The 25,500-nt window shown below is 40.7% G+C and overlaps 1 protein-coding gene across 4 annotated transcripts in view; it reads left to right on the forward strand.

Moving 5' to 3' along the window:
* Window positions 1-25,500, forward strand: part of ACSS3 (acyl-CoA synthetase short chain family member 3) — a 183,464-nt gene that overhangs the window by 89,391 nt on the left and 68,573 nt on the right. For all 4 annotated transcript variants that reach the window (XM_059726128.1, XM_059726129.1, XM_059726130.1 and 1 more), the window contains one exon: window positions 5,896-5,999. In XM_059726128.1, the coding sequence (XP_059582111.1) occupies window positions 5,896-5,999 (104 nt within the window). The remainder of the gene's footprint in view (window positions 1-5,895; window positions 6,000-25,500) is intronic.

The raw sequence follows: 25,500 nt of genomic DNA on the forward strand, positions 1-25,500 counted from the left end.
CACTTTGAACTAAATCTCATCAAATGTGTTTTATTTCAAAGCAGCCCACTGCCATTTTGTCAGCACAGAGACTCACAGCAATGCTGAAACATGTGACATGGAAGCCTGCTGGAGCGTGTCAATTTCCGTGATCCAGCAAACTCGATTTATCAAGTCTGCTCTGATGCACTGGATTTCTAGCATGTCAGAGCAGGCTCTGCACACATGTATAGGAACCCCATGTGACTATATTGTAATCAAGTAATATTCTGCATTAGTTGGTCATTCATGAAAAAATCCACGTGTCTTTTGATTCTTAAAAAAATTACATGTTTATGTATCAAAATTATCAATTAGGTTTTTTTTTGCAAGGAGGGGTTTGTTTTGGTGTCTTGCATGAAATGTTGCTTTCTCTTGGTTTAGCTATTTTGCAGTATTCTGATTCCTAGCTGTTTGCTATCTTTACTCTAATTGTGGCTTTCTTTCAATTGAGTTTTGTAAAGAGCTTTGGAATGAATTGCATATAAATCCAAAATACTTTAGTCTTACTCTATCCATTTTCTTTTATCAGAGAGTAAACCTTGATACCATGAATTCTGACAGCATTTGCTTTGGTAAGAGAAAAAAACTGCCTGGTATGAAAATCCTGGCATATTTAATCTAACCCTTTGGAAGTAGAGTGGAAATGTATTTCAGCACAGGAATAAGCATGTTATACTATAATTTTTCTGTGTTTGTGACAAAGATGTTTAATGCAGTTTTAGGGGGAAAAGTATGTGTGTGTCTCTGGGTGTGTTTGTATATTAAATATATTAAGCCTGCATAAAAAAGAAGCATGGGACACACACTGTTAAGTAACCTCATAATCTTACTTTTGTACCTCTTGTCTTCCATTTTATTGACTTCCATACTTCTTAAGAGATCAGCTTAAGCCAAATCTTCTTAACTGACATTCTAGTTTCCTTCATTCCTTTCAGATAGTTAGGAGATAATGCTATCTTTGCTGAAAAGGACATAAAGGGTTTCTCTTCAGCTCGACATAAAGGGTTACGTCATTAGCATGTCACTGGCTTCATCACCTCTGGAAGTGGTTCTCAACTGGGGTAACATGAGAAACTTTCAGCAAGTGGAGTAGTACTGTGAGCTTCCCACAAAGCCAGATTGGGAAGTGACTTTCCCAATTCTCACCACAGTCCCTCCAGGTCTGAGCAACACGGCATCTCACGTAAACAGAGATGTGTGAGGTACACAGTGAGGTTCCATCTGGCCATAGCCCATCGTGCGAACACCTTGGTTGAGAACCACTACCAAAGGACAAGAGAATTCACTAATATGCCAGCAGAGCACGTGGTATTTTTATGCCTGTATAAAATAAAACCAAGCCAAACCAAACCCCCCACCAAAATGGTATTTATTTGACCAGCCATGTTCCCACTCAGACACAGTATGCCTTTTTAAAAAGCTCACAATCTCTTACTTCCTGTAAATTCAAGAGATAAAAATATGTTACATAAGTGAGGACAAATCAGGTCAATTTGAATTAATTTAATATTCCACTCTCAGCAATCTCATTCATATCCATTGGGAGTTTCTCAAAAAGAGAAAAAAAGCAAAATTACACTTTATTTTGCTGTCTAGATGTCACTCCTATTCTGTTGATGTGGTGTGAATCAGGATAATTCCACTGCAACTAATTAAGAATTTATTTTGTAAGTGACAAAAGAATCAAACCTGTCTTCAGGGGAGATGATAGGCTTTTGTTTTTTTTAAACATGAGCATGGATGGGAGCCAATACTTGCAGTGTCTGCTGTCTTCTTCTGTTGTGAGAAAAGGAAAATGTTAAAGACTAAGTACAGACAGTTAAAAAGCCTGAGGTTGAATTGATTCAATCTTTGCAGGTTAGTCTGAGCTGCATAGACTGAACCAAGAAGCAAATAAACAGACATAAACTTTTGATTCCAAAAATGTAGCCACATGCCTGCAGTGGCCCAGGCCAGAAGCTTGGGGGGAGGGTGGGGGGCTAGAGAATGCCTCCCTGCTTGGCTGAAACAGACAGCTTGGGCTAAAGCTAATCCACCCACCCTACAAGGTGGGGTTTTCAGGGAAGGTGCAAAGCATCCAGGGATGTTTGGGGACTGTAAATTAACTTAAATCTGGAGGGAGTCTGGGACAGAAGTTCAGTACACTGATTGAACCTAAATCAGTTAAGTCTGATTACCACATCCATCCAGGTATATCTTAAATTGGTTTTGGCCATTTTGAAAGCGGTCTATGTACACTGAGCTTCTGTTGTGTTACACATCTGAACCAGTTTCCCATCACTTATACTGGTTGATGTGTAATTTCTGTCTCTAGCCAAAGAGTCCAGTAAACTCCTTATTGAATTAGGAATTACTTGGTAAGCTAAGCCAGTATGCCAGTGGTTCTCAGTGGTTGGGGTGTCACCAACTTCAGAAAAGTTATGGAGGTGTGCACTGACTTAAAAAAATTAAGAACCACTGACTTATGGAATAATATTGAAGTCCTTATTGGTTATGAATAAGTATGAAGTGTTTGAGAATTACAGAATTCCAAGTGAGACACCTTTTGGAAAGCAAAAGTTGCTTTCTGATGGGTCTTTTACAATTGATCTATTTCTTTCTTTTAAAAGTACAAACCAATTTGTTTGTACTTTTGTTGTTTTTATCATGGAAAGATTTTTGATTCCAAAGGGTCCTATTCAACTGATATTTTGCTCCAGCAGGACCAAATGCAAATGTGCTTAAAAGGAACATATGCTAAAGTTTACACGTTTCTAATTTCCTTTTTAAATAATTTATACAAATACATAGAATAAGTCGCCATCTGAAGATATGTATGAAGATAATGACACTAGTATGCCGAGCCATCCATATACTCTGGTAATAATAAAAAAAAAAGTTTCAGTCTCAACACACATATGCTCCAACAAAAAGCTTCCTTTGTTGAAACATAAGTAACAGATACAATGAATTAGTAAAAACAAAGAAAAACCTTTCAAATATTTTTAACTATTTGTCATAATTGAGGGTCTAATTCTGCAAACATGCACATGAATAATTTTATTTACACAAGTGTTCTTTTGAGTCCATGCAACTACTCATGTAAACTTGGATATTTAATTATTTAAATTATTTATATCTCAGTGAATCTAAATTGATAGTCTTGTGAACTTCTTTTCTTCATTAATATAGGCTTCTGAATATAATATATAGGCTTCTGAAAGTTTTTAAACTTTGAAGCTCTAGATATTGGACACAGGTAAAGGTGGGAATTTTGCCTGGGGTCTGCTGGTATTTGCACATATAAGTGAAAAAATGTCAGCGCCTGGCTTTAGAGGGTCTTGCTTTCCTATTCAGGATCAAACTGGTCACTAGATCTGAAATCAGGAAAGAAATTTTAATTAAGGTCAGATTGGTAAGGATTGTGGGGTGTTTTGCTTTTCTGTAGTGTGAGGTACAGAAAAGATCATATCAAGACATACGTTAACCAGTTTCCTTCTTTGCCATTTCAGTGTTGGTAGTGCTCTTTTCTCCACTTTACCTGTTGCACATTGTAGAATGTTTTTGACTTCGTAATGTACTTTGTGGCTGTTGTGTATGAGGGATTAGAGTAAACACTTATTAGGACTCTTTGGATACATAGTTGACTTCAAGCGCAGGAAAATAGACTTGATAGGCCAAGCCACCTCTTAGGCCTTTGTTCCTATGTTTTTGGTGTCCATGGATAGATACAGGGTATAAAAGTGTGCAAATGAAAAGAGGTTTGTACATTATGGGTTTTTACTGGTTTTATGAGTGAATGGAATCGGATGAGGTTTAACAGGGAGAAGTGCAGGGTTCTTCACCTGGGTAGGAAGAACCTTCACCATAACTACATAACTACACGATGGGTAGTGGTCCACTGGCTGGCACAGCATCTGAACTGGACCTGGGGGTTGCAATGAACCAGAAGATGAGCCAGAACAGTGTGATGTCACCAGCAGGGCAAGTAGAACCCTGGCGTGCATCAGCCGATGTGTTGCCAGTAGATCCAAGGAGGTGCTTCTCCCTCTCTGTTCGGAGTTGGTGAGGCCACAGCTGGAGTACTGTGTCCAGTTCTGGGCACCACATTTCAGGAAGGTTGTAGATAAGCTTGAGAGGGTACAAAGTAGGGCCACGCACATGATTAGGGGCCTGGAGAATAAGCCCTATGAGGAGAGACTCTGGGAACTGGGCCTGTTCAGTCTGAATAAGAGAAGACTGAGAGATGACTTGATAGCTGCCTACAAGTATGTTAGTGGTGAGCATCAAGATCTAAGGGAACAACTCTTCAGGAAGGCACCTCAAGGGAGGATGAGGACCAATGCACACAAGCTAACAGAGGGAAAATTTAGGCTGGACATAAGAAAAAACTTTTTCTCCATAAGGGTTGCTAGAATCTGGAATGCACTCCCAGCAGAGGTGGTGCAGTCACCATCCTTGGACGTGTTAAAGATGAGGCCAGATAAGCACCTTGTTCAGCTTGTTTGAGCCCAATAACTTCCTGCCCATGGCAGGGGACTGGACTTCATGATCTTACAGGTCCCTTCCAGTCCTTCAATTCTGTGATTACTCACAAGGAAATTAGAAATTATCATAATTTATGACAGGTCAGTGGGACTATGCAAATAAATGAAGTTACTTCTTTGAGCATTAAAAGACTCAGAAATAGTTTGCACTAATTACCTTGGTTCTATATTTTGGATCCTAAATAATATTTTGAACTGTATGTGCTTAAAAGAAAAAAACAAAAATAAAAAAAGCCTCCTTTTCAGTTTATCTTCGTGACCTTACCACACTGAAAGGGGAATGAGATGCATTTGTAATGCCTAATGAGGGATGATAAATTGTGACAAAGCATATGGTAAAGCATGATGATGTTAAAGACTCTGTCGGTTTAATACCCAGTTATATAGCACTATCTAATTTAATCAGTTAAAAAATACAAATAGCATCTGTCATTGATGTCAAAAGGTGTTTACTTCGGTGGAATCTTGCTACATAAGAACCATCAAAAACTGAATCGAACACGTGCTATAGTATCAAGCACATATAACAGAAACTAAGTGGTCAATGGGCATATACTGGTTGCAAGTCAGGTACCTAATACAATATGTTATATTTTGTATATGATATATTATTGTATATTATTACTTATGGATATTGGTAAGTTGCCTTAGGCAGATTTGTAGCACACTCATGTTACAAAATTTAAGATTTTTTAAAGTATTGCATTTTTTTGCATACATATAGAACTTAGAAGATCTGCTTAAAGATTATTCATAAATACTTGTTGTGTTGGAATGGATTTAGCTTCAGTAGTCATTTATAAATCCTGTTTTCAAGTGCCACGGAGAAAGGTGACTTAAAGTTAGAAAATTATTAAAAATCAGTCTTATAATGGAACACTATAACGAGGGCACAGGTATCCATAAAACAGGTTAATTTCTGTGTAATGGTTTTTCTCTTATTATTAGTTCTGGTACTTTTTTCTGCCCTTTTTTCCCATCCTTATTTTTTGTGTCTATTGATAATGTACCCAGCTTTTGTACTGTACATATTTTAAAAGTAACAGATTTTACATTAAAGTATTATTTCCTTCGATATACTATTGTGCTGGTTCTTGTATATGTAAGCTTTCACATTTTTAAAAGTGAAGCTTCTTTTCTGTGATATATTAAATAGTACAATAAATTAATCTCCCTGGGACTTTAATCACAATTCAGTAGGATGATACTTCAGGAGACATAAAGATATTCTCACCCTCAACATCTTGAGCACACAACACATGTTTTTTAAGTTTATAGAGAAATAGTTCCATTGCTGCTTTTCTTTTCCTTGTCATGAATTAACACATGCACCTCTACTTTTGTTTAGGTTGAGAACATTATTTGTAGCTGGTGAGCACTGTGATGTGGAGACTTTAGAATGGTCAAAAAAAGTCTTCAAGGTTCCAGTTTTGGATCACTGGTGGCAAACAGGTGAGTATTTTGTATTACTGCTTAAACAAGTCTTTTTTCCAGTGAACTTTATGGAGGTGAAGCCTGAATCTGAAAAGCAGTTATTACTAATGGATCCTTCTTCCATTCACATGAATTGACATTTAAATAAGTAGCTCCCATGCAAACATAAAGATATTTTTATAGGGTAGGCAAAAAAGTTACACATAAACTGCATAAGTGATCGGAAACCAGTTCAAATCTGTAACACAACAGAAGTTCAGTGCACTTCAACTGCTTTCAAAATGGTCAAAACCACTTGAAGATAAACCTGGATGGATGTAGTATCAAACTTAACTGATTTAGGTTACATCAGTTTGCTGAACTTCTGTCTCAGATCCCCTCCAGATTCAAGATAACTCTCAGTCCCCAAGCATCCCAGGATGCTTTGCACCTTCCCTGAACCCCCCTTGCTCCTCCACCCCTTTCCCCCCTTGCAGGGCAAGTGGGCTAGCTTTGGCCTAAGCTGTCTGCTGCAGCCAATCAGGGAGGCATTCATAAGCACCCCCTGGCTTCTGGCCTGGGCCACTGCAGGCATGTGGCTGCATTTTTGGAATCAGAAGTGAATGTCTGTTCACTTGCTTCTTGGTTCAGTTTACATAGCTTAGACTAACCTGTAAAGGTTGAATCGAGTTAACCTCTGCGTTTTTGACGGTCTGTACTTAGCCATATTGAATGGGGCTGAAGCAGTGACTTATCTACATATAGATGACGATTTCCACATATTTTCACACAAATGCCAAAAATTCAGCTTGTTTTCTGACACTCATATTGAAAAAGGTTAACATCATTATCATCATGTTACAGTTTCTATGGGTAATTATTTTCTGTATGTTTGAACATATTTTCACACACAGAATTTGATACTTTAGAATTTTTTTAAGGTTTGCATTACATGCTCTGCAGTCTTTTAAAAAAAAGTATAAGATATAGTGCATGGTATACTCCTCACTCTGATCTTACTCTACATGGACCCAACCAAATTCTCATTTAAAACCATTCCCATAGAATGACTCTCATTTATTTCAGAAAAACTAGATTAGATCATAAGATTGCAATGGAAAAGAATCAAAGCACCAAAGCATGTGCAACATTGTTTCACAAATTTTACTTGTCTCTGTCTCTAGGCTTTGCTGAACAGTTTGTTTTCCTTACTGTGAATGGCATCTTCTTATAATATCACCATTGGCAAGACTTCATCTGTTTTGTATGTTAAAAAGATTGAAGCGATGAATAAGCACATTAAAAAAGCCTTATACTTGATTGTTCCAATATTGTACCTTGTCTGTCTGTCACTGTTGGTTTAGAGTTTCATAGGTGTCAGTGGGAGAAACCTGTTTGCCATTTCCAAAATGGGGAATGGATTGGGCATGAGACAAAAAGCATAGTTTAAAAACAACAGTTTCATAGCAATGGACTTGAGGCTTATTTATATAAAGAGTTTAGTACTGGTGTGAAATTGGCATTAGAATGACAGCAGTTACCTGTAAGATGATAAAAATCAGTGTTATAATATTCATATTGCCCCTCCCCCTCCCACTCTTTGCAACCTTGATAGTATTGGGGGAGAAATTTATAAAATAAAATTAAGACTAATTGTCACTTTTGATGGGTTTCAGTGTAACAACTGGTACAGTTGTATGCAACTAGTACATCAGGCTTAAGGAAAAAGCTCACTAAGGTCTGAGGACAAACCTATGAGGTCCCTAGTAGGAGACTGAGCTTCATGAGAATGTGTTCTGTTGTGATTTTCTAAAGTTTAGAGAAATTTGATTACAATCCTGTGCATCTCTGTCACTTCGAAGAACATTTTAATAAGTGGATTGGGATAGCTGTGAAAACCTATTGATTCCTGTAGTAATAAGACTTCATTACATTACATTTGTTATTATTTTATATCCTCCAGAGATCCCTTCAAGTTTGTTAGACAGTCTGAGATTTGGAGCAGGACAGCACATCTTAGGAAATGCTGTTTGACTGCTGTAAATAAACAGGTACTAGAAAGGTCTTATACCCCTGTGTTTCAAAATACATTTGTAAGAGTAGCAAAGAGGTATACAGTTCATAGTAATGATGAACTATTGACAGTCTAGCCTTTTGGGAACAGTTCAGTTTTTTGGGCCTGCATCTTGTAAGTTGCTGTTAGAATTCTGAGTCCACATCTTTTGTGTTCATAGTGGGTTGTGGATACTCAGCATGCCACAGTATCTGAACTTAAGAAAGCTGTTTCAGTTCATTATTAATGACAAAGCAGTATAAAACACAGTCTTGTTTTTCTACCAGTTTTCATACATATATCTGTAAAGCATGTTACAAATTAAATAACATTAAAGATTATTTTGTGGTCCTTCTATCTGAAGGTGGGAAGAAAAGATACCTTTTTGGTTAGGTTTAAAAATAGACAAAGAATTGACTAGGCAGAGAGACCAGGACAACTAGTTCCAATGGTAGGAGCTGCAGAAGAAAATGCTCACAGACCAGCAATGACGCAATATGTGGAAGGACTTAAGTTACAAGAAGAAACTCTTATTCTGTTGAAAGACAGACTTCCTTCTGTGTGTGCACATGGTGGTTTTTAATCTAGTTCTCTTTGACTTGTCATGGTAAATACAGCCCCCTCTCCCTCCATCCTTATACTTTTTTAATTAAATACTTGTAGTTCCCACCCTTTAAACCAGTTTTGAGGCTCATTAGGAAATTTGTCTAAATCCATCAAGGATACTTTTGGCTCAGTTTTTTCTTTTTAATGAAAGATAACAGCACATTAATGAAAGATTCTGGTTAGCTGTTGCTTGTTGCTCCCCATATGTATCCTAGGGGTGAATCAAAGTATCTTAGGGTTGGAAGATATCTAGTAGGGCTGTGCGAAGCTTTGGTCACTGATTTGATTCGGCTTGATTTGGTGGCTGAATCTCCAAATCTGAATCAAATCAGGAGACTCTTTAAGATCTCTGAATCAAGTCAGAACACTTAGAATCGATTTGGAGAGATTTGACAATTTGGCCATAGACACAGCTTTATATGTTTTTTCTACATATTTCAAGGTACCAGGGGGCTCATGAATGCTGAGATGATGGGGCAGATGGAGCGTCCCACGGGAGTGCGGGGGGGTCCCCAGTGTGCTCAGCGGCAGACCCAGAAGTGGATCAGAAGCATTCTGGCCCACTTTTGGGTCTGCTGTGGAGTACATGGGGGGGCCCTTCCCCCTCCCAGTGCCTGCTGGGTCTGGGGGGTCCCCCCACAGCCAATTGCTGAGCCAGGGAGGTACGGGGGGGCGGGGCAGGAAAGGGGGTTGCTGGCATGCTCAGCGACAGACCTGGCAGTAGACGAGTACTTCCATCCACTTCTGAGTCTGTCACCGAGCACTCGGGGGGCCTGGGATGCTCCATCTGCCCCACCATCTCATCATTCAGGAGCTGCACCTGGTACCTCGATGTATGTAGAAAAAACATTTAAAGCTGTATCTGTAGCTGAATCACTGATTCTCTGAATCAGCATCGGATCTTGAGATTCGGTTTCAGCCAAATTGAATCAGGACAGTGATCCGAATCAACAAATCGAATCACTGTCCCCAAAATCATGCCAAATCCAAACAGAATACAGCTCACTTTGTACACCCTTAGTATCTAGAAAGTCATCTAGCTCAGAGTCCTGAATATATCACAGGGTTTTCTGTCTCTGAGCTATCCCTATCTATCCAGGCTTTTTCTTGAAAACATCCAGTGAAGGAGATCTTGCAATTTCTGTATGCAGCTTATTCAATGAATTATCTTACTGTTCTTTTGTTTAGAGAGTTTCTCAGAGATTTAGTCTATAACTGCCCTGCTGCAATTTAAACCCATTGTTTTTGTCCTTCTATGTTTGACATGGGAGAACAGTTTTTCTTCTTTTTTAGAATGAAAACTTATCACATCTCTACTTAGTCACCTTCTCTCCAAACTAAAAATACCTAGTTACTTCAGTCTTTCCTCATACAGCTTCCATTCCAGCTACATTCCAGTTGCCTATATGCTCCTTAAAATATGGTTCCTAAAATGGGCACATTGCTCCAGCTGACATCTAACCAGTGTTGAGCAGATTGGTACTTTTATTTCCTGTCTTTCATGCAATGCTTTGGTAAAGAAATTCAAAATTTCATTTGCTTTTTTTGCAGCAGTATCACATTTAACTTGTAATATTCAGTTGGCTACATTACTGTCAAGCCATTTATCTTCAATTCTGTAATGATGAGTTTAGTTTTTGTTCCTTATGCGTAGCACATTATATTTGTCTGTCTTGAATTTCACTTTGATGTCTATAGCTCAGCTCTTCAATTTATTAATATCCTTTTGAGTTTTAATTCAATCCTCCAAAGTGTTTGCAACCTCTTTCACTTCTGTGTTTTCAGAATAGATTAATATACTTTCTATCCTTGCATTCAAGTCATTAATAATAATGCTAACAGCACTAGATCCAGAATAGATCCCTGCAGAATGCTTGTTGAGACTTTCTGCCTCTTTCACATCAATCCATTTATAGTTGCATTCTTTTAACTAATCATGGATCAACCTATTGCTGGTAATTCTATCTAGTCCACATTTTTCTACCTTACATATGAGAGTAGAATATGTGACTGTTTAAAAAGTATTAGTCTAGGTATTGTATGTTTACTGCATTCTCCTTATTTATCAAACTAGTTAGCCTGTTAGAGAAGGAAATCAAGTTTGGCATGACTTACTTTTAACCAATCCATTCTAGCTGCTATTGATCACCCCTTCATCCTCCAGATATTTATGAATCGATTGCTATATAATTTACTTCCATATATAATTTACTTCCAGTAACTTCCCAGGTGTTGAAGTCAAGTGGATGATAAGATGAGATTTTTTAAACCACTTTGTTAGCACCCCCAGGGAATTTGGTCAGATTCTGTTGATTTAAATCAGTTCTTCAATATGTGTTTAACCTATGATCTGCATCATTTCCTCCTCTTTGTTTATATTTCTCTTTCTTTCTTGGTGTCGGATTGCATTTGTCAGCCTTCCTGGACTCCCCTCTCACCCTTTTCTCACCCGTTAAGATGCCTTTTATGGGTCTGTTTCTCTAAGTACGTTGAAATTTTTTTATTTTTCTGTTGTCATGCCTCTTTGTAAGAATCATGAATTCTATTAGATCAGTATTGTTTTCTCCCAGCTTTTCTAATATCTTCATGTTTGCAAACAATTCTTCCTTTTTAGCCAGAACAGTGTCCAAAATAAATGACCTCCCTAGCTATCTCCTAAACTTTCTGAAACAGGAAGTCGTTCTTTACATTTAGAACTTACATTTGATAGATTTTATATTTTTGCTGTATTTTTCTTCCAACAGAGATTGAGGAAATGAAAATTCCCATTTACTAGCATATATATTTTAGATATATTTGTTGCTAACTTGAAGTATGCCTCATCCTACTGCTTTTGAATCTGGTAGTCTTTATAGCAGAAGTGGATTTTTTACCCAGTTAGGTTCCTTATGCCATTGCAAAGATAAGGGTTTCTGAACTATCTGGGATGTAGACTGTCATATTCTGTGTGGGACCACTGAGATGCTTCAGCTGTTTGCTGCAACATTTTTTTTCATGGGTATCACTTTTCCATTCAGCTGTGGAGGACTATTCCAGCTGAGTGGAGAAGCAGTGCCCTTTGAAGTAAAAGCTGCAGCAATCACCTGCAGTTTTTACTTTATTCTTAATTTGGCAACTCACTGCAAATTTAAACAGGTTGCAAACCATCCCTATATGAAAAAAATCCAGGTTCTACCATCCTCAGTAAGGCTCCCTCATACCCCCTTTATCAAATATGCCACAGATCTGCCATTCCTTCCCCCCCACTTGGATCGTCAAGCAAATATATATGTTCTTGATAAACAGAGCAATATTTCCTCCCTTTTCCCCATACCTATCCTTCCAGAACAATGTGTAATCCTCAGTGCTGGCACTCCAACTAGGCAATTTATCCCTCTGACCCCTAGTCCCTGTGGCCAGATCCAGACATGCAGGCACATGTGGTTTGTGGTGCTGCAAACCTCTTTGTGGTGCCCCAAACCACACATGTTGCACATTAAACTGTGGGGGGCAAATTTCCTGGTAGCAAAAAAAAATCCTGAAAAAAGAGTGGTGCAAAGCATGTTAAAATGGCATGTGCTGGGTCAAACACAACCCAGGGCTGCCTTCTTCGCTATCTCTGTGCACTGCAGAGCCCCCATGCTGAGACATCCTGCATCCCAGCCAGCTGCTCCCTGCCTGGCTGGAGCACATTGTGCCTGCCTCAAGATGGGGTGGGGAGCAGGCAGGTCTGGGCTGCTCCCCTTTCTCTGCATACCTCAGCACAGAGGCTCCACTGTGGAGCCCCTTTGCTGAGGCACATGGAGATGGGATCAACTAGCCCAGGGTTGCCTGCTTCCCCATCTCCATGTGCCATTCCCTGGCTGGCTGGGGCACAGGGTGCCTCACCGTGGGGCTGCCTGCTGGCTAGCCCTGCACTGAAGGCACCCTGTGCCCCAGCCAGCCCCCCTTGCAACACACAGAGCAGTAAAGCACACAGGCAGGGGTGTGCGCTGCGGCACAAAATAGTGGCACACATTTGTGTTGCTGCAAATGCATGCCCTTACTTGTGTGGATGCAGCCTGTGATGCCAATTAGGCTTGCCACCCTTTTGGGATGATTAAAGCCAACAATTTTCTAAAAGATTTAACTGCTTAATTTTGAAACCAACTGAGGATACAGTTGACAGTGATGTTACTCTATTCTTTCTCTACTCTATTTGTGTAGTTTATACTACAGTTTATCGATGAAAGCAGTCAACCATGGTACAGTTGCTAGCGTTGTCTATCTCTGCTTTTTGCTTTCATGTTTGATTTTAACAAGACGGTATATTCAAGAGATGTTTCAGTTCTGAACATCTGCACCCTCTCTGTTTTGATTTAAACTGTTCATTAGCAAAATATATGAATATGTTCCTAACATGAAATGTTATTAAAAAAGGTCATTTTTTCCCTACAAAATCTTGTCTACAGCTGATAGGCTTTTAAAATGAGATTGTTTCTATCAGTTGACTCCCATTCAAAATTGCAAAAATGTTAAGTTTTTCAGGAGTGTATTGCACTCAAGCAACAAATGAGCCTTGGATTATTGTTTACTTGCACTCAAAGCTGAGAGCTTGCTTTTAGATGCATGAGGGTCCTAATTTGAGCTGTTTTGGCATCTTTTGCCCATTTGCCCGCTGATTTCAGGATCTAATTTTTTTTAAGTACTGTTCCTAGGCAGACCTGTGCCAGAGGAAACTTCTCATGAGAGACACCGTGGGAGGAAGTGGCATTGTGATTCCAGACCAAATAGTGTCAGACTTACCTGTGCAACTGTAGCTTAATCATTTTTCCCCCTTGCTTTCTCTTATCTGAGATTAAAACTGTGAGAGGGGAGGCAGGAAGTGACAATAATGTGGGGAGACTTTCTATCTTCCTGGCTTGAATTGTGAATATGGAAGAGAAAGATGAGGCAAGAAATTAGGTACACTGAGTTGAGAAGCATTTGAGCTGTTATGAGGGATAGGAAATGAATCTAAGGGTAGACTAACCCTGAGAGGCAGAAGAAAAATAAAAATAGGAAAGTATAATGAGAGGAGAGAGAGAAAAAGTAAAAACAAAATAGATACTTATGTTTGTATGCTTACTCAAAACATTAAAATACGTAGAAAGTGTCTAGGCTTTGCCATATGTTAACAATGAATGAATGAATGAAAATAGACAGATAAACGCAGTAGCCTCTCCAAAATCAAAATGGGGATTATTAAACAAAGAAACAGACAGCCAAAAAAAAATCTCTGAAGCCACATTTTTCAAGCTGTATTGTACACATTGCAGCCCTCAGTGTACTGTAAATGTCTGGGAAGACTCTGGTTTGCCAAGTGTTCACATGGCTAACAGATTTGGTTTGTTTTAGAGTCTTGAGGGAAGTGAATTTCCCGAGGGAAATCAAAGGAAGGCTCTTGTGGAAAGCCCCTGTCATTGTTTAGTTTGGAGAAGACTGCAGGGGAATTTGATAAGTTTTAAAATACCCGAAGGGTGATGTATAGAGAGAACAGAGATGGGTTTGCCTCTATGGTCATAGGGGACAGAACTAGAAGCAATGGCCTCAAGCTGCAACAAGGGAAGTTTTGGATTTAGATTAAGGGGAATGTTTTTACTATGAGGGTAATGAAGCACTGGAACAGGTTACCTTGAGAAGTTGCGAACCTCCATCCCTCAAATTTTCAAGAGCAGGTTGGACAAACACTTGTCTGGGTTTGTTTAGTCAGGGATGATCTTGTCTTGAGCAGGAACGGAACTAGATGACCTTGTGGAGTCCCTTCCAGCCCTGCTTTCCTATAACCAGCTCCTACTCTTTGAAACCAGTACAGGCTGAAGCCTTCCACCTGCTGGTAGCAAGTATAGTAATATTATATGGAGAAAAATGGCTGGAATCTTGCCTAAGACATTATAGGTCAATATTGGTACTTTACTCTCCAAGCTCAGCAACTGCAGGTTGAATATTGTCACACACTTACAGCTGCCATATCTTTCAGTTTCCAACATCATGTAAAGCATAGTTAGACATATAGCATCTTGCAGTAATGCACTATCAAAGTTCAAACCTTTATAGTAAGGTCTGCATTCAAAAGAAATAGAAACTAGGATACTCACCAGCATCCAACAGTGGATTATAGTATCAAGTGTCAGTAAACTGCAAATTTGAGTAATAGATGGTAGACTTTAGACTCTGTGAGTTATATGAGCACATATACTGGTAATCTTTGTCTTCTGTTTGTTCCTTGAATCTGCCTGGTTCACTATTGTTATTCTTAGACTGAGTTTCCACCAGTTAGTTCATTGCTCACAGGCCAGTTTTTATGAGATACAAGTTAAGGCATTTTGTAACCTGGGTATCAGTAACACATTGAAAGCTAATGGGAGTGTGCATGGAATGAAATGCGGAAAAGATGATGAATCCTTGAGGGAGTCCTCTTTTACAGGAATGTATTTCTCCATGATTACCCTCTGAAAGTTCTGCTGGAGTGGAACAAACCTGTGAGTCAGAAGTTCCCATAAATCAAGACTAAATTTCCTGTTATGTATACATACTTTTTGCAGTTTTCTTATGTCTAACTGATTTGAAATAAAAAATAATGTTTTGAGCCTAGTATATTGATGTTGTAAAAGATAATATGTCACTCCCAGGTAATTCTAGTTCAGTATTCCAAATAAGAATTATTAAAGATCCTTTGGGGGGAAAAAAAAATTAAACAAATTTATTAAAAAAGAAATCAAGAATAGTACCTGAGTTATGAAGTTCTTCAAGGATAGCTCTATTTCTTTGGCATAGTTATGTAAGGAAACTCTCTAAGAATGGTTTACCCCTACCCAGAGCTCAATCTTGAAATTTAGTAGAAAAATACAGTTGTTATAGCAGTGAGGGGGTGGTGGGGTAATTGAACCAGTGAAGGTTGTGAAAGCTTGCATTAAGCATCCTCCTCTGCATGGAGATATTAGTTATGCAGTGTGTGTAGCACAAAGAAATAAAATGAAATTCCAGTGTTTTTTCTATCTGCAAAAGAAAAGGTTTAGCACCTAAGATTTGCTTTATGTTAATTATAAGAAATAAAAGGAGGCCTGTTTATGTCTCTCAGAGGGACCTCACCAAGTACAAATGCAGTATCAGCACTTTGTCTCTATGGGGACACTTGGGAAAGCTGGGCTGAATTCACCAAAGATGAAAATTCAGCAAGCTTGATTTAAAGAAAATCAAATGCTTTTGTTTAAAATTCTATGAATGCTTTCATTCAGTGGTAAAGTTGTCATCTATTACTGTAACCTAACCTTCCTTCAGCTAAAGGGACAGGTCACAAGAAGACCTGTATATGGTTTTAACAATTTTAAAATTATGCACGTTTCTTTAGTCAAGTTGCCTTTAATTTTTTCTGAGTGTTTTCATGTAGACAAGCCATCAGTCTGTAGGTCATTAACAGATAGTGTGGAAAAGAATAGTACATATCCTTGAACTGTGCTTTTGTGGAAATGAGCTGTGTCAAATAAAGTACATAAAAGCAGTTTGAGCAGTTGGTATCAAGACAGAAATCTTAATGCTTGTTGCAGTAAGGTTGATCAGAAGGTGGGCACAATATTCATAATGTAACTGGTGCCTTAGGTACTCTGAAACACAATGGGACAGAATTCCCTACTAGAAACACTCAAAATTCTGTGGCAAAACCCTGTTACCATGGCACATTCCTTCCTATTGTCTTTGTAAAAACTTGTTCTTCTTATTAATATTGCAGTAGCACCTAGGAGCATCAGTCACGGACTGGGATGTAATTGCACTAGGGTTCTATAAACACAGTTTTCCCCAATGTTAATTGTTGAAATATTTATTAATATTACGCCTGTTAATTAATTACTTTTGATTATGATAACTTTGTGAGAATGGGGTTTTTATGTTGCTTTCCAGGCTCAGGTTCCCCTTAGGCCTCTGGCACATGCAACCTGTCCCAGAACCTTCTGCTCCTAAGCATACCAGAAAAGATGAAGCATATAGCTGGATTCAGCCATGGGCAGAATTTTGAAAAGAAGGGTAGAGATGGTAGGAGGATCAAGACATCAAAACCAGACATATTTTTCTCCAGCTAAAAATAAGCTAGTATGCTTTAATGTGCTAGGGGCAGAGGCAGATTTTTGGGTGGTCCTGGGAAAGAAGAAGATTCAGGGAGCAGGGAGCTGCCCCTCACCCCCTCAGGAATTGGGCTCCATCAGGGAGAGGAGCTCTTCACCCTCTGGTACTGCCACTGTGGGGATGTGTGACCCAGTCCTCACTCACTCACTGCTGAATAATGGTGGTGAACAATGTAAAATAAATAAGAAGAGGACTTGTTTGCATACTCATATGCATATTTCTCTGTATATGATATGCAAATAAATCTTATTTGTTTTATATTGCTCACTGTAATTGTCCAGTGAGGGATTGAGAACTGGGTCAGAATTGCAGAGTAATAATCATATACCTGGCTACACTGAACCCAGGCATCAGGGGGTCCACAGTCACCCAGGGGGAAACCTAGGCATCCAGAGGCAACTGTTTGGTAGGAGTCCCTATGCCTGGGCCCTGCTGGCCCATGCATTAATCTGCCTATGCATCCAGCTGGTAAGGTTGGCTTGATGGGAGGGGGAAGGTAAGAGGTGTGGGGGGCAGATCAAGGAACCCCCCCCAGTGAGCGAGGGGCTGGGGCTGCTTGTCCTGAAGGGCATGGGGGGGGTGCCCCTAAATCTGTGCAGGGGCTGCGATGGGAGCGAGGGCTATGATCTCCCACTGCTTGTCCAGCTGGGGCGGGACAGAGCCATTGCACTGCCTCCAGATGAGCAGTGTGCAGCAGTGGGAGCTGCCCCCACTCCTGGACGAGCTGTGGCTCCGTCCTGTGCCTGCCCTGCCCTAGCTGGGCAAGCGGCAGCAGGGCATAGGGGAGACATGTGCTACTGGATCAGGGCAGGGCTGGGGCTGTGCTCTCGCCAGGCATCAGATCCTGGGGGGGCTACGGCAAATTTCTGGGTGGCTGTAGCCCCCCCACGCCCTGCTGGGGCAGGGTGGGCATGGAATGGAGCTGCACATCGTCCAGGAGTGGGGGCCTGGCTTCCATAGCTGTGTGCCACTCATCCGGAGGCAGCATGGTGGCTCCGTCCAGCACCTGTCCTGCTCCAGCTGGGCGAGCGGTGGGAGGGCGTAACCTCCGCTCCCGGTGCAGCCCTGACTGCCCTGCCCCGTGAAGATCTGGGGGCACACACCCTCCCCCATGGCCTCCCGGAAGAACAGCTCCAGACCCAGCCCCTCCCTCACGGTGGGGGGCCTTGATCCGCTTCCCCCCGCACCCCTTCCCTCCCCCCTCCCCTTCCACCACATCAGACTTACCAGCTGGATGCAGCTGTATCCAGCATTGTAAAGTTGAAACCCGCATTGGAAGGTTGAAACAGGGTGTCAATTTATAAACATCTTAAGTGCCATTCGTCATAACTCGGAAAGTCATAAGTCGAGGACTGCCTGTATTCAGTTTAAGTTTGAAGCAAAAACAAATATAACTTCATTGAAATGAGTTAAAAACACCAAGACCATTAAAAAGGAGAGAGAATTGTTAACACCTTTGGAATCAAGACTTTAGAAGGGAAGCTTAGGGTAGATTATAATGAGCCATGAAGTCAATTGACTCCCTTAGTACTGCTAAATTATGTAGTTGTGGAATTATTAAAGCCTTTCAGGCCCAAACTGGGATGAATGAGAGGACACTCATTCACACATCATATCTTCAACTGGCTATTTTTCGCTAAACCTAGGTATCACTCGGTTGACCTTTTCGAGGTTTTCTTTTTAACCATGAAGTTTGGAGTCATGCAAGATTAAAGCTGAGACACTGGAGCACAACTGTGCAAGAATGAGGTGCAGCTTTCTGTAGAATTCACAACTGGAACAATAGAATACATGGGGCACTGAACAGCATGAGTTGCAAAGCTGAACTTTTCTGAGACATTCTTTTGAGGGATAGAAGAGGTAAACTGTGATCTTAATCTAAAAAATAAACCCTTAAACCCTGTTGAAAGAGCTAGTAGATCCACACAGCGTGGTCACAGGCATAGCTAGGACAAGTATGGAACTTTACACAAAAAGATGTTTCTGAGAAGCTTGTTTCAGAGAAAAAAAGAACAAAACCAAAATTTTCTAGTGCATCTGTCTGTGCAGCTGTCTTGAATGTGGAGCTCTTTTGAGAATCCATCTGGCGTTCAGTTTATTCCTTGAGCTCTGGGATTGGTAGCTCTGGTAACTTTTATGTTACAGCAAGTGAGATAACTATAGGGGTAACAAACCATTGCATTTTAATAGAGCAGGAACATTCTTTTTTGTGTTTTTTCTGTCCCATATCTCTGTCCCAGAGCTCTTTCTATCAGGTTATACAGTGCTTTGATGTTACTCTGTCCCTTTCCTGCTGATGCTGTTTTCCTTTTTTTTTTATAAAATACTTAAATATATTGGATCAGATAAAGAGAGAGAAAAATCATGTTTTTATAGTTTGCTAGGTAGGTCACACATACAGAACACCCTGCTAGACCCTGTGTGAATCATTTTGTTTATATACAGAGTCAAATAACTTCATCTTATCCTTGGAATTTTCTCTTGGATTCTGGTTGTGTTTCAGGTAGCCTGTGTTCTTGGCTTCAGTAAGTGGTAGCATCTCTTTCAAGTGTGCCTCAAACCAAAAAGAATTGACAGTTTTTTTCCCAAATACTTCTGTAGCTGTTTCTTGGATGACTGCCTTTAGTCCGCTCCAGGGCAATGGTACAGAAGAAAGCCAGATACTGCACAAACCAGTACTGGACTGACCTATGGCAAGGGATACAGTTTGCCTCAGACACAGGACAGTTGTGAGTTATGTATGACAGTCTGAAGAAAGCTCTTGGCCCAACTGTTACTAAAGTCCACCCCCTTGATGGCAAAGTAAAAATCACTGACAAGAATAAGCAGATGTCATGCTGGGTCGAACAGTATTTAGAGCTTTACTGCCATGAAATAGACATTTCAGAAGAGGCACTGGATCAACTTCCAACTCTTAAGTGTACTCGCATAGTTAGACAAAGAACCCTGAAGAACTTAGCGAGGCCATAGACTGTCTAGCAAGCGGAAAAGGACCAGGGAGGATGGCATCTCAGCTGAGGTTCTCAAGTGCAGGAAGGATAGCCTGCTACCACATTTTCATCATCTCCTAGTGTGCTGCTGGAAGGAAGGCCAAGTACCCCAAGACATGTGTGACGCAAACATCATCACCTTCTACGAGAACAAGGGAGACAAGGGTGACTGCAACAACTATAGGGACATCTGTCTCTTCAGTGTCACAGGCATAGCTTTTGCCAAAGTCATCTTGAAAGGCTTGCAACAACTTTCTGACTGTGTCTATTCAGAATCACAGTGTGGATTCAGAGCAGGGAGATCAACAGTGGACATGATACTTTCCTTACGCCAACTGCAAGAAACAAAATAAGCCACTGTACCTAACATTTGTTGACCCAATGAAAGCCTCTGACACTGTCAGCAGATCAGGTTTGATCAAAGTCTTGGTAAAGACTGGATGCCCCCCAAGATTACTTAGCATGATACACTCCTTCTGTGAAAACGGGCAGGGCACAGCTCCTTTTTTGCTGCTGCTGCACTCACTGCCCATGAAGAAGGCCATCTACAAATACTCATCTTTGATGGATCAACCTCTGACAGGTCTGAGATGATGAGTGGAGTGAAGTAGGGTTGTGATCTGGCACCCACTCTCTTTGGGATCTTCTTTTCTATGCTGCTACGCTTTTGATGGTATGGAGGAAGGCATATACCTTCACTCAAGATCAGACTCTACCATCTATCATGTCTAAAGGCCAAGACAAAAGTACAACGCTTATTAGGGAGCTCCTTTTTTGCTGATGGTGCTGCACTTACTGCCTATGAAGAAGGCCAACTACGAATACTCATGAATTGCCTCCCCTATGCTTGCCCTGACCATCAGCGCCAAGAAAATTGTGGTTCTAGTACATGGTGTTTGCCAGTCACCATGTATCAGCTTTGACAGCACACCTTTGAGCAGTAGCCTATCACTGGATGAAGAGCTAAATGTGCACATTGGAAAGGCAGCTACCACTTTCAGTAAGTGAGTCAGGAACAATACAAAACTCGCAATCAAAACTAAGCTGCTTGTGTACAAACCCTGCATTCTCAGTGTTCTTATGTATAGCAGTGAGACATGGTTAACATATGCATATCATAAAAAGAAGCTGCACAGCTTCCATCTATGCTGTCTATGGCATATCCTTGACATCAAGTGGCAAGACAGAATCACCTACAGAGAGGTCATCGCCAAATCCAACCTACCAACCATCACTGCACTACTCAAACTGTGGCATCTACGATAGCTTGTCTATCTTTGCAGAATGGAAGATGGGCGCATCCGGAAGGGCATTGTGTACAGGCAAATTACAGATGAGGAGAGAAGAGTAGGGCACCCAAAACTGTGCTTCAAAGACATCTACAAGTAAGATATGAAGGCTTTTGGAATTGACCCAAACCTTTGAGAGACCTTAGCAAGAGACAGGACAAAGTGGTGCTCCCTTCTCAATCATGGACTCCAACATCATGACAAGAAATAGTCACTCAAGTTACAATAGAAAAGTGACCAAAGGAGACAGTCTCTCAGTACAGTAGCCCCTGGTGCCACATACACCTGTGTCAAATGTGGCAGAACTTGCAAGTCTTAACGTTGGTCTTTACAGCTACAAGAGAATATGCACCACCAGTCAGTAGAGTAGCTGCAATATCCACAATTACTTACTGATAAATGGATGCCATGTAGAACAACTTCAGCTAGAGACTGAGAACACTAACTATGATCCGATGGCCAGAGTACTCTCCCGAGAAGTGGGAGACCTTGGTTCAAATCCTTACTCTGAATTGGGCACTAAATGGAAAAATCAATTATTTGCATATCCCTCATTTAAAAACGTGGTAATGTTTTATCTCTGTCCTTGTTAATAGAGCATAACATTTCCTTCATGTATTTTGGCTGGTAGCATGCCTTAGTTAAAATGCTCGGGTACAAACATCACACTTTTACCAGTATAAGTGATCAGAAACCAGTCTATACCCATAACAGAACAGAAGTTTGTGACACAAAACTGGTCTATACTTGTAACAGAACAGAAATTCGGCACGCATAAACTGGCTTAAAAATGCTGGAACCAGGTCTAAGATGTGCGTCCCCTCTCCCTCCACCCACCAAAGGGCAAACGTGTTCTGTTCACTACTGATCTAAACTGTGCTGCTTACAGAAAACCACATCATTTAAATAGATTCTACCTTGGACTTTTTGAATTTCTGTACCTACCCAATGGCGACTATGACTCTTGTAGTTGTTCAGAATCATCTTTATCTATCTTTCTCTTCTAATCTTTTTCCTCATTGGATTTCTCAGGCTTTTTCTCTGATGCAGAGGATTTTAGTTCATTATTTCAGCTGCATCTGGTCCATTTAATTTAACTAGAATAGGAATTATTTTCCTGCATGAATGTCTTTTTTCTTTTACCCTTTTTCAAAATTCTCTACTGGGTTTTGAAGAATATTGGATTGATTATATTCATTCTGTGAGATGCCCTTCTCAGCTGGAATTAATTGTTACAGCTACACGGTTTTGTCATAGTAGTTGTTCCATGGAAGTCACTTTCTGGTCCTTCACATCATCTTGCTGGATATGAGGCTTGTGTATTCTCCAAAGATGTTTCATCCCAGGAGTATTTCAGATATTTACTGATATGCTATCAGTTCTCTTCTGCATTCTGGGAGGTGCTCCAGGTGGCAAAGACGGCACAGGTTCACTGACGAGACAGAAAATAGGTGGTGGCTGGAAGAAGCCTCTTATTCCTTTTGCTTTTCTATTTAGAAATGATAAACGTTTGTTCATGGTTGCTGGGCATGAATACTTGGAGTCTGTTCCAGTAAAACATATACAGCCTCTATTCTCTAAATTGTACCAGTTTACTGATTTTCTGTTCTCATAGTGGCTGCGTCATTTTCCCTGCAGTGGTCACCACTTCTTCTGTATAATTCAGTATTCTAATATATTTTATCCATTCTGTCTCACTTACACTGACATTTTATATCAGCTTTGCATATATTAAGCTTTTCTGTTTCCATCTGACTTCAGTTTCTCTATTCCTTTTAATCTAAATCACTTCCAGTTTTCATTTCACATACAGCCAAGGGACTGCAGTAATGTGAATAAACATTATGAATGTTTCTCCCTTTTTAATTTTGCTTATGCAGTTTTGATGATTGGAAACAAAGGAATTGTAAAACTCATTTTCAGTCATGGATTTCATCTCTGAGCTATTTTTAGGATGCACTAGATAGAAGAATTGAGGTGGGGGGTATGAAACATTGAGTTAAATATAATGCTGTGTGAGAGAGAGAGAGATGTGACAGCACCCCCAGTTTATATATTTGTGTGAAAATGTTACCCGTTGCTGATGTCATTCTTGTTGCTTGGCAACTGTCTTTTTTTCCCTAGTTCAAAGAAGAGAGCCCTCATTAGTGTAAAGTAGATGATTTTACTGATGATTTGAGAACAGGAAGCTTTGAGTTAAGCTTCATGAATCTAGTTTATGGAAAGAATAATCCTTTGCAAGATTTGAGGCAGACCTGATGAAGGGGAGGGAAGGAGGGAGAGTTTATAAAATGTTAATCCCAGCTGCAGATACATTTACCGAAAATGCAGTGTAATAATCTTATCATTCTTTTCCATCTTTATAGTATTACTATACATACAATATATAAATGATTCTCAAAATGATTTAATAGTAAATGGTTAGCACTGAGATGTGTAATTACTTCTTATAACAACTATTTGTGTTCATTAAATATTTCATCATGCATCAGTTGTAGTGTTACAACAAGAAGAGAATAAAATGGGGATTCAATTAAAGCACAAAAATATAATCCCACAACTGTGTTATTTCCTGCATCTTTAAACCTGGTATCTGATATCCTCAAATAAGACAGAAAATGTTTCCTACTCTTTCTGTCTGAATATCTTGCATTGACTCTGAAATAAGCTGTTTATCAAAGAGAAAGCAAGGCACTTGCAAATTCTTTTTGCAAACTTCTGCTTTATGAACATGATACTAACTGAACAAATTCTGCTTCTAACCCATCCCTTTGCTGTCAGCCTTTTCCATAGGGTACCAAAACTCTTCCCAAAAAACTGTTCTTTATTGTTTCTTATGTTTATGTTTTTTTGGATGTGCTTTGAAACCTCAGAGCCTGTGCATGTACGCATATGCAAAGTGATATTGCATACCATATGAATATGTATCACCCAACAGTGAAGTATGAGAGAAAAGCCAGAAATCTTGAGAGAATTATACATATTTTTATTTATTAATTGAATATAGCAGTAGAATAATTTTTCAATGCCTTTCACAAATGAAGCACACACTTATAATAATAAGTGTGTTGTGACTGTTGATGCCTTTAGGCAATAGGAAAATAAACTAAAGGAGTTGTTTGTATCTCGTGTTTAAATCTGAAGCAGAGAGTGAGACATGGAACTTGAGTACATTCACAAAGTTTGTAACTCTAGAGAAACAAAGTTTTATTTGACAAACACATTTCAGCTTTTAATATATATTTAACTGGTCTCAGGCTTTCCCATAGCTTCTGTATACCAGCAAGAAATGATGGAGGTGATCATATTATGGTTAGCTGCACCAGGATGATGTAATAAAGGTGCCAGTAGTGACTTCTTTAAATAACTTGACCAGTCTAAGGTCAAGCTGATTTGTATTATGGATAGTACCTAGAGATCCCACTCAAGATCAAGGCAGCATGCTGCAAATGCTTTACATGCCCATAAGATCTTGTTTACCCACAATTTTTGCAGAAATTGAAGTACATTGGGTTAAAAACTAATATAAATTAATAGGGAAGGGGGTACTCACCGACCCCTCTCCAGGCAGGCAAGGTCCCCCAAATCCCAGGCAGGCCCCCCCCTTGCCCAGGAGTAGACAGGTGCTGGAGGCGGGCCCACTGAGCGTGCACAGAGTTTAAAAGGGTCCGCCAAAGGAAAAAAGACCCAGAGAGACTTAGGGAGCAGCGCGAGATGCACTGGTAAAATCCCATTGTGCTCCCGCACCCTGAAGCCCCCCAGTGACCCCCAGCTGCCCCGGAGCCCCTTTGCTGACTCCCAGCAGCAGCCGTAGGTAAGCGGGGCCCATGGTGGAGGGGACTATCCCAGCTCAGCTGCAGGGAGGCGGCTAAGCAGGAACTGGGGAGGATCTCACCCTGCCCCAGCCCCTACTTTGCCCAGCCCCCCAGGGAGCTGGGCGACCAGGCTGTGCAAACAGGTGCATTTGTCTGCCCAGTGAGTAAGTTAGCGTGGATTTTGCACAGGAGGGCCAGTGGGAGGGCCCAAGGCCCCTGCCTGCGCACCCCCTTGGGTAAGCATTCCCACCTGTAGCCAGCCCACCAGCGGCATGACACGGATGGGCACGTGCTGCACCCTGAGGGTCCCCTCAGGGTCTGCAGCCCCCCTCTGGCACCTCAGAGGCCTCCACCCAGATGGAGCCCATGGTTCCAGGCTCTACGCAGACAGAGCCCCTGGCTCTTGGCTGCGGGGGCTGCCTGTCACTTTTTCAAGCTCTGGGGCCTAGGAGCAAGGCCACCTCCCCTTGTTAGGTCTGCTCCCTTTTGGGGTCTCTGGCACACCAGCTGGAGGAGCTCCAGGCCTCAGTCCAGAGACTGCATGCCATCAGGGACTGTGAGCAGGAGATCAGCTCCTACTGCCAGGCCCCTCTTCCCCGGGAGATGGAGGGTAGACCATGGTATCCCTCCAGGACAAGGGGATCTCCCATTCTGTCCAGCCCAGGGGTT

This window comes from Alligator mississippiensis, chromosome 4, assembly GCF_030867095.1.
Source record: "Alligator mississippiensis isolate rAllMis1 chromosome 4, rAllMis1, whole genome shotgun sequence".
Taxonomy (NCBI): domain Eukaryota; kingdom Metazoa; phylum Chordata; order Crocodylia; family Alligatoridae; genus Alligator; species Alligator mississippiensis.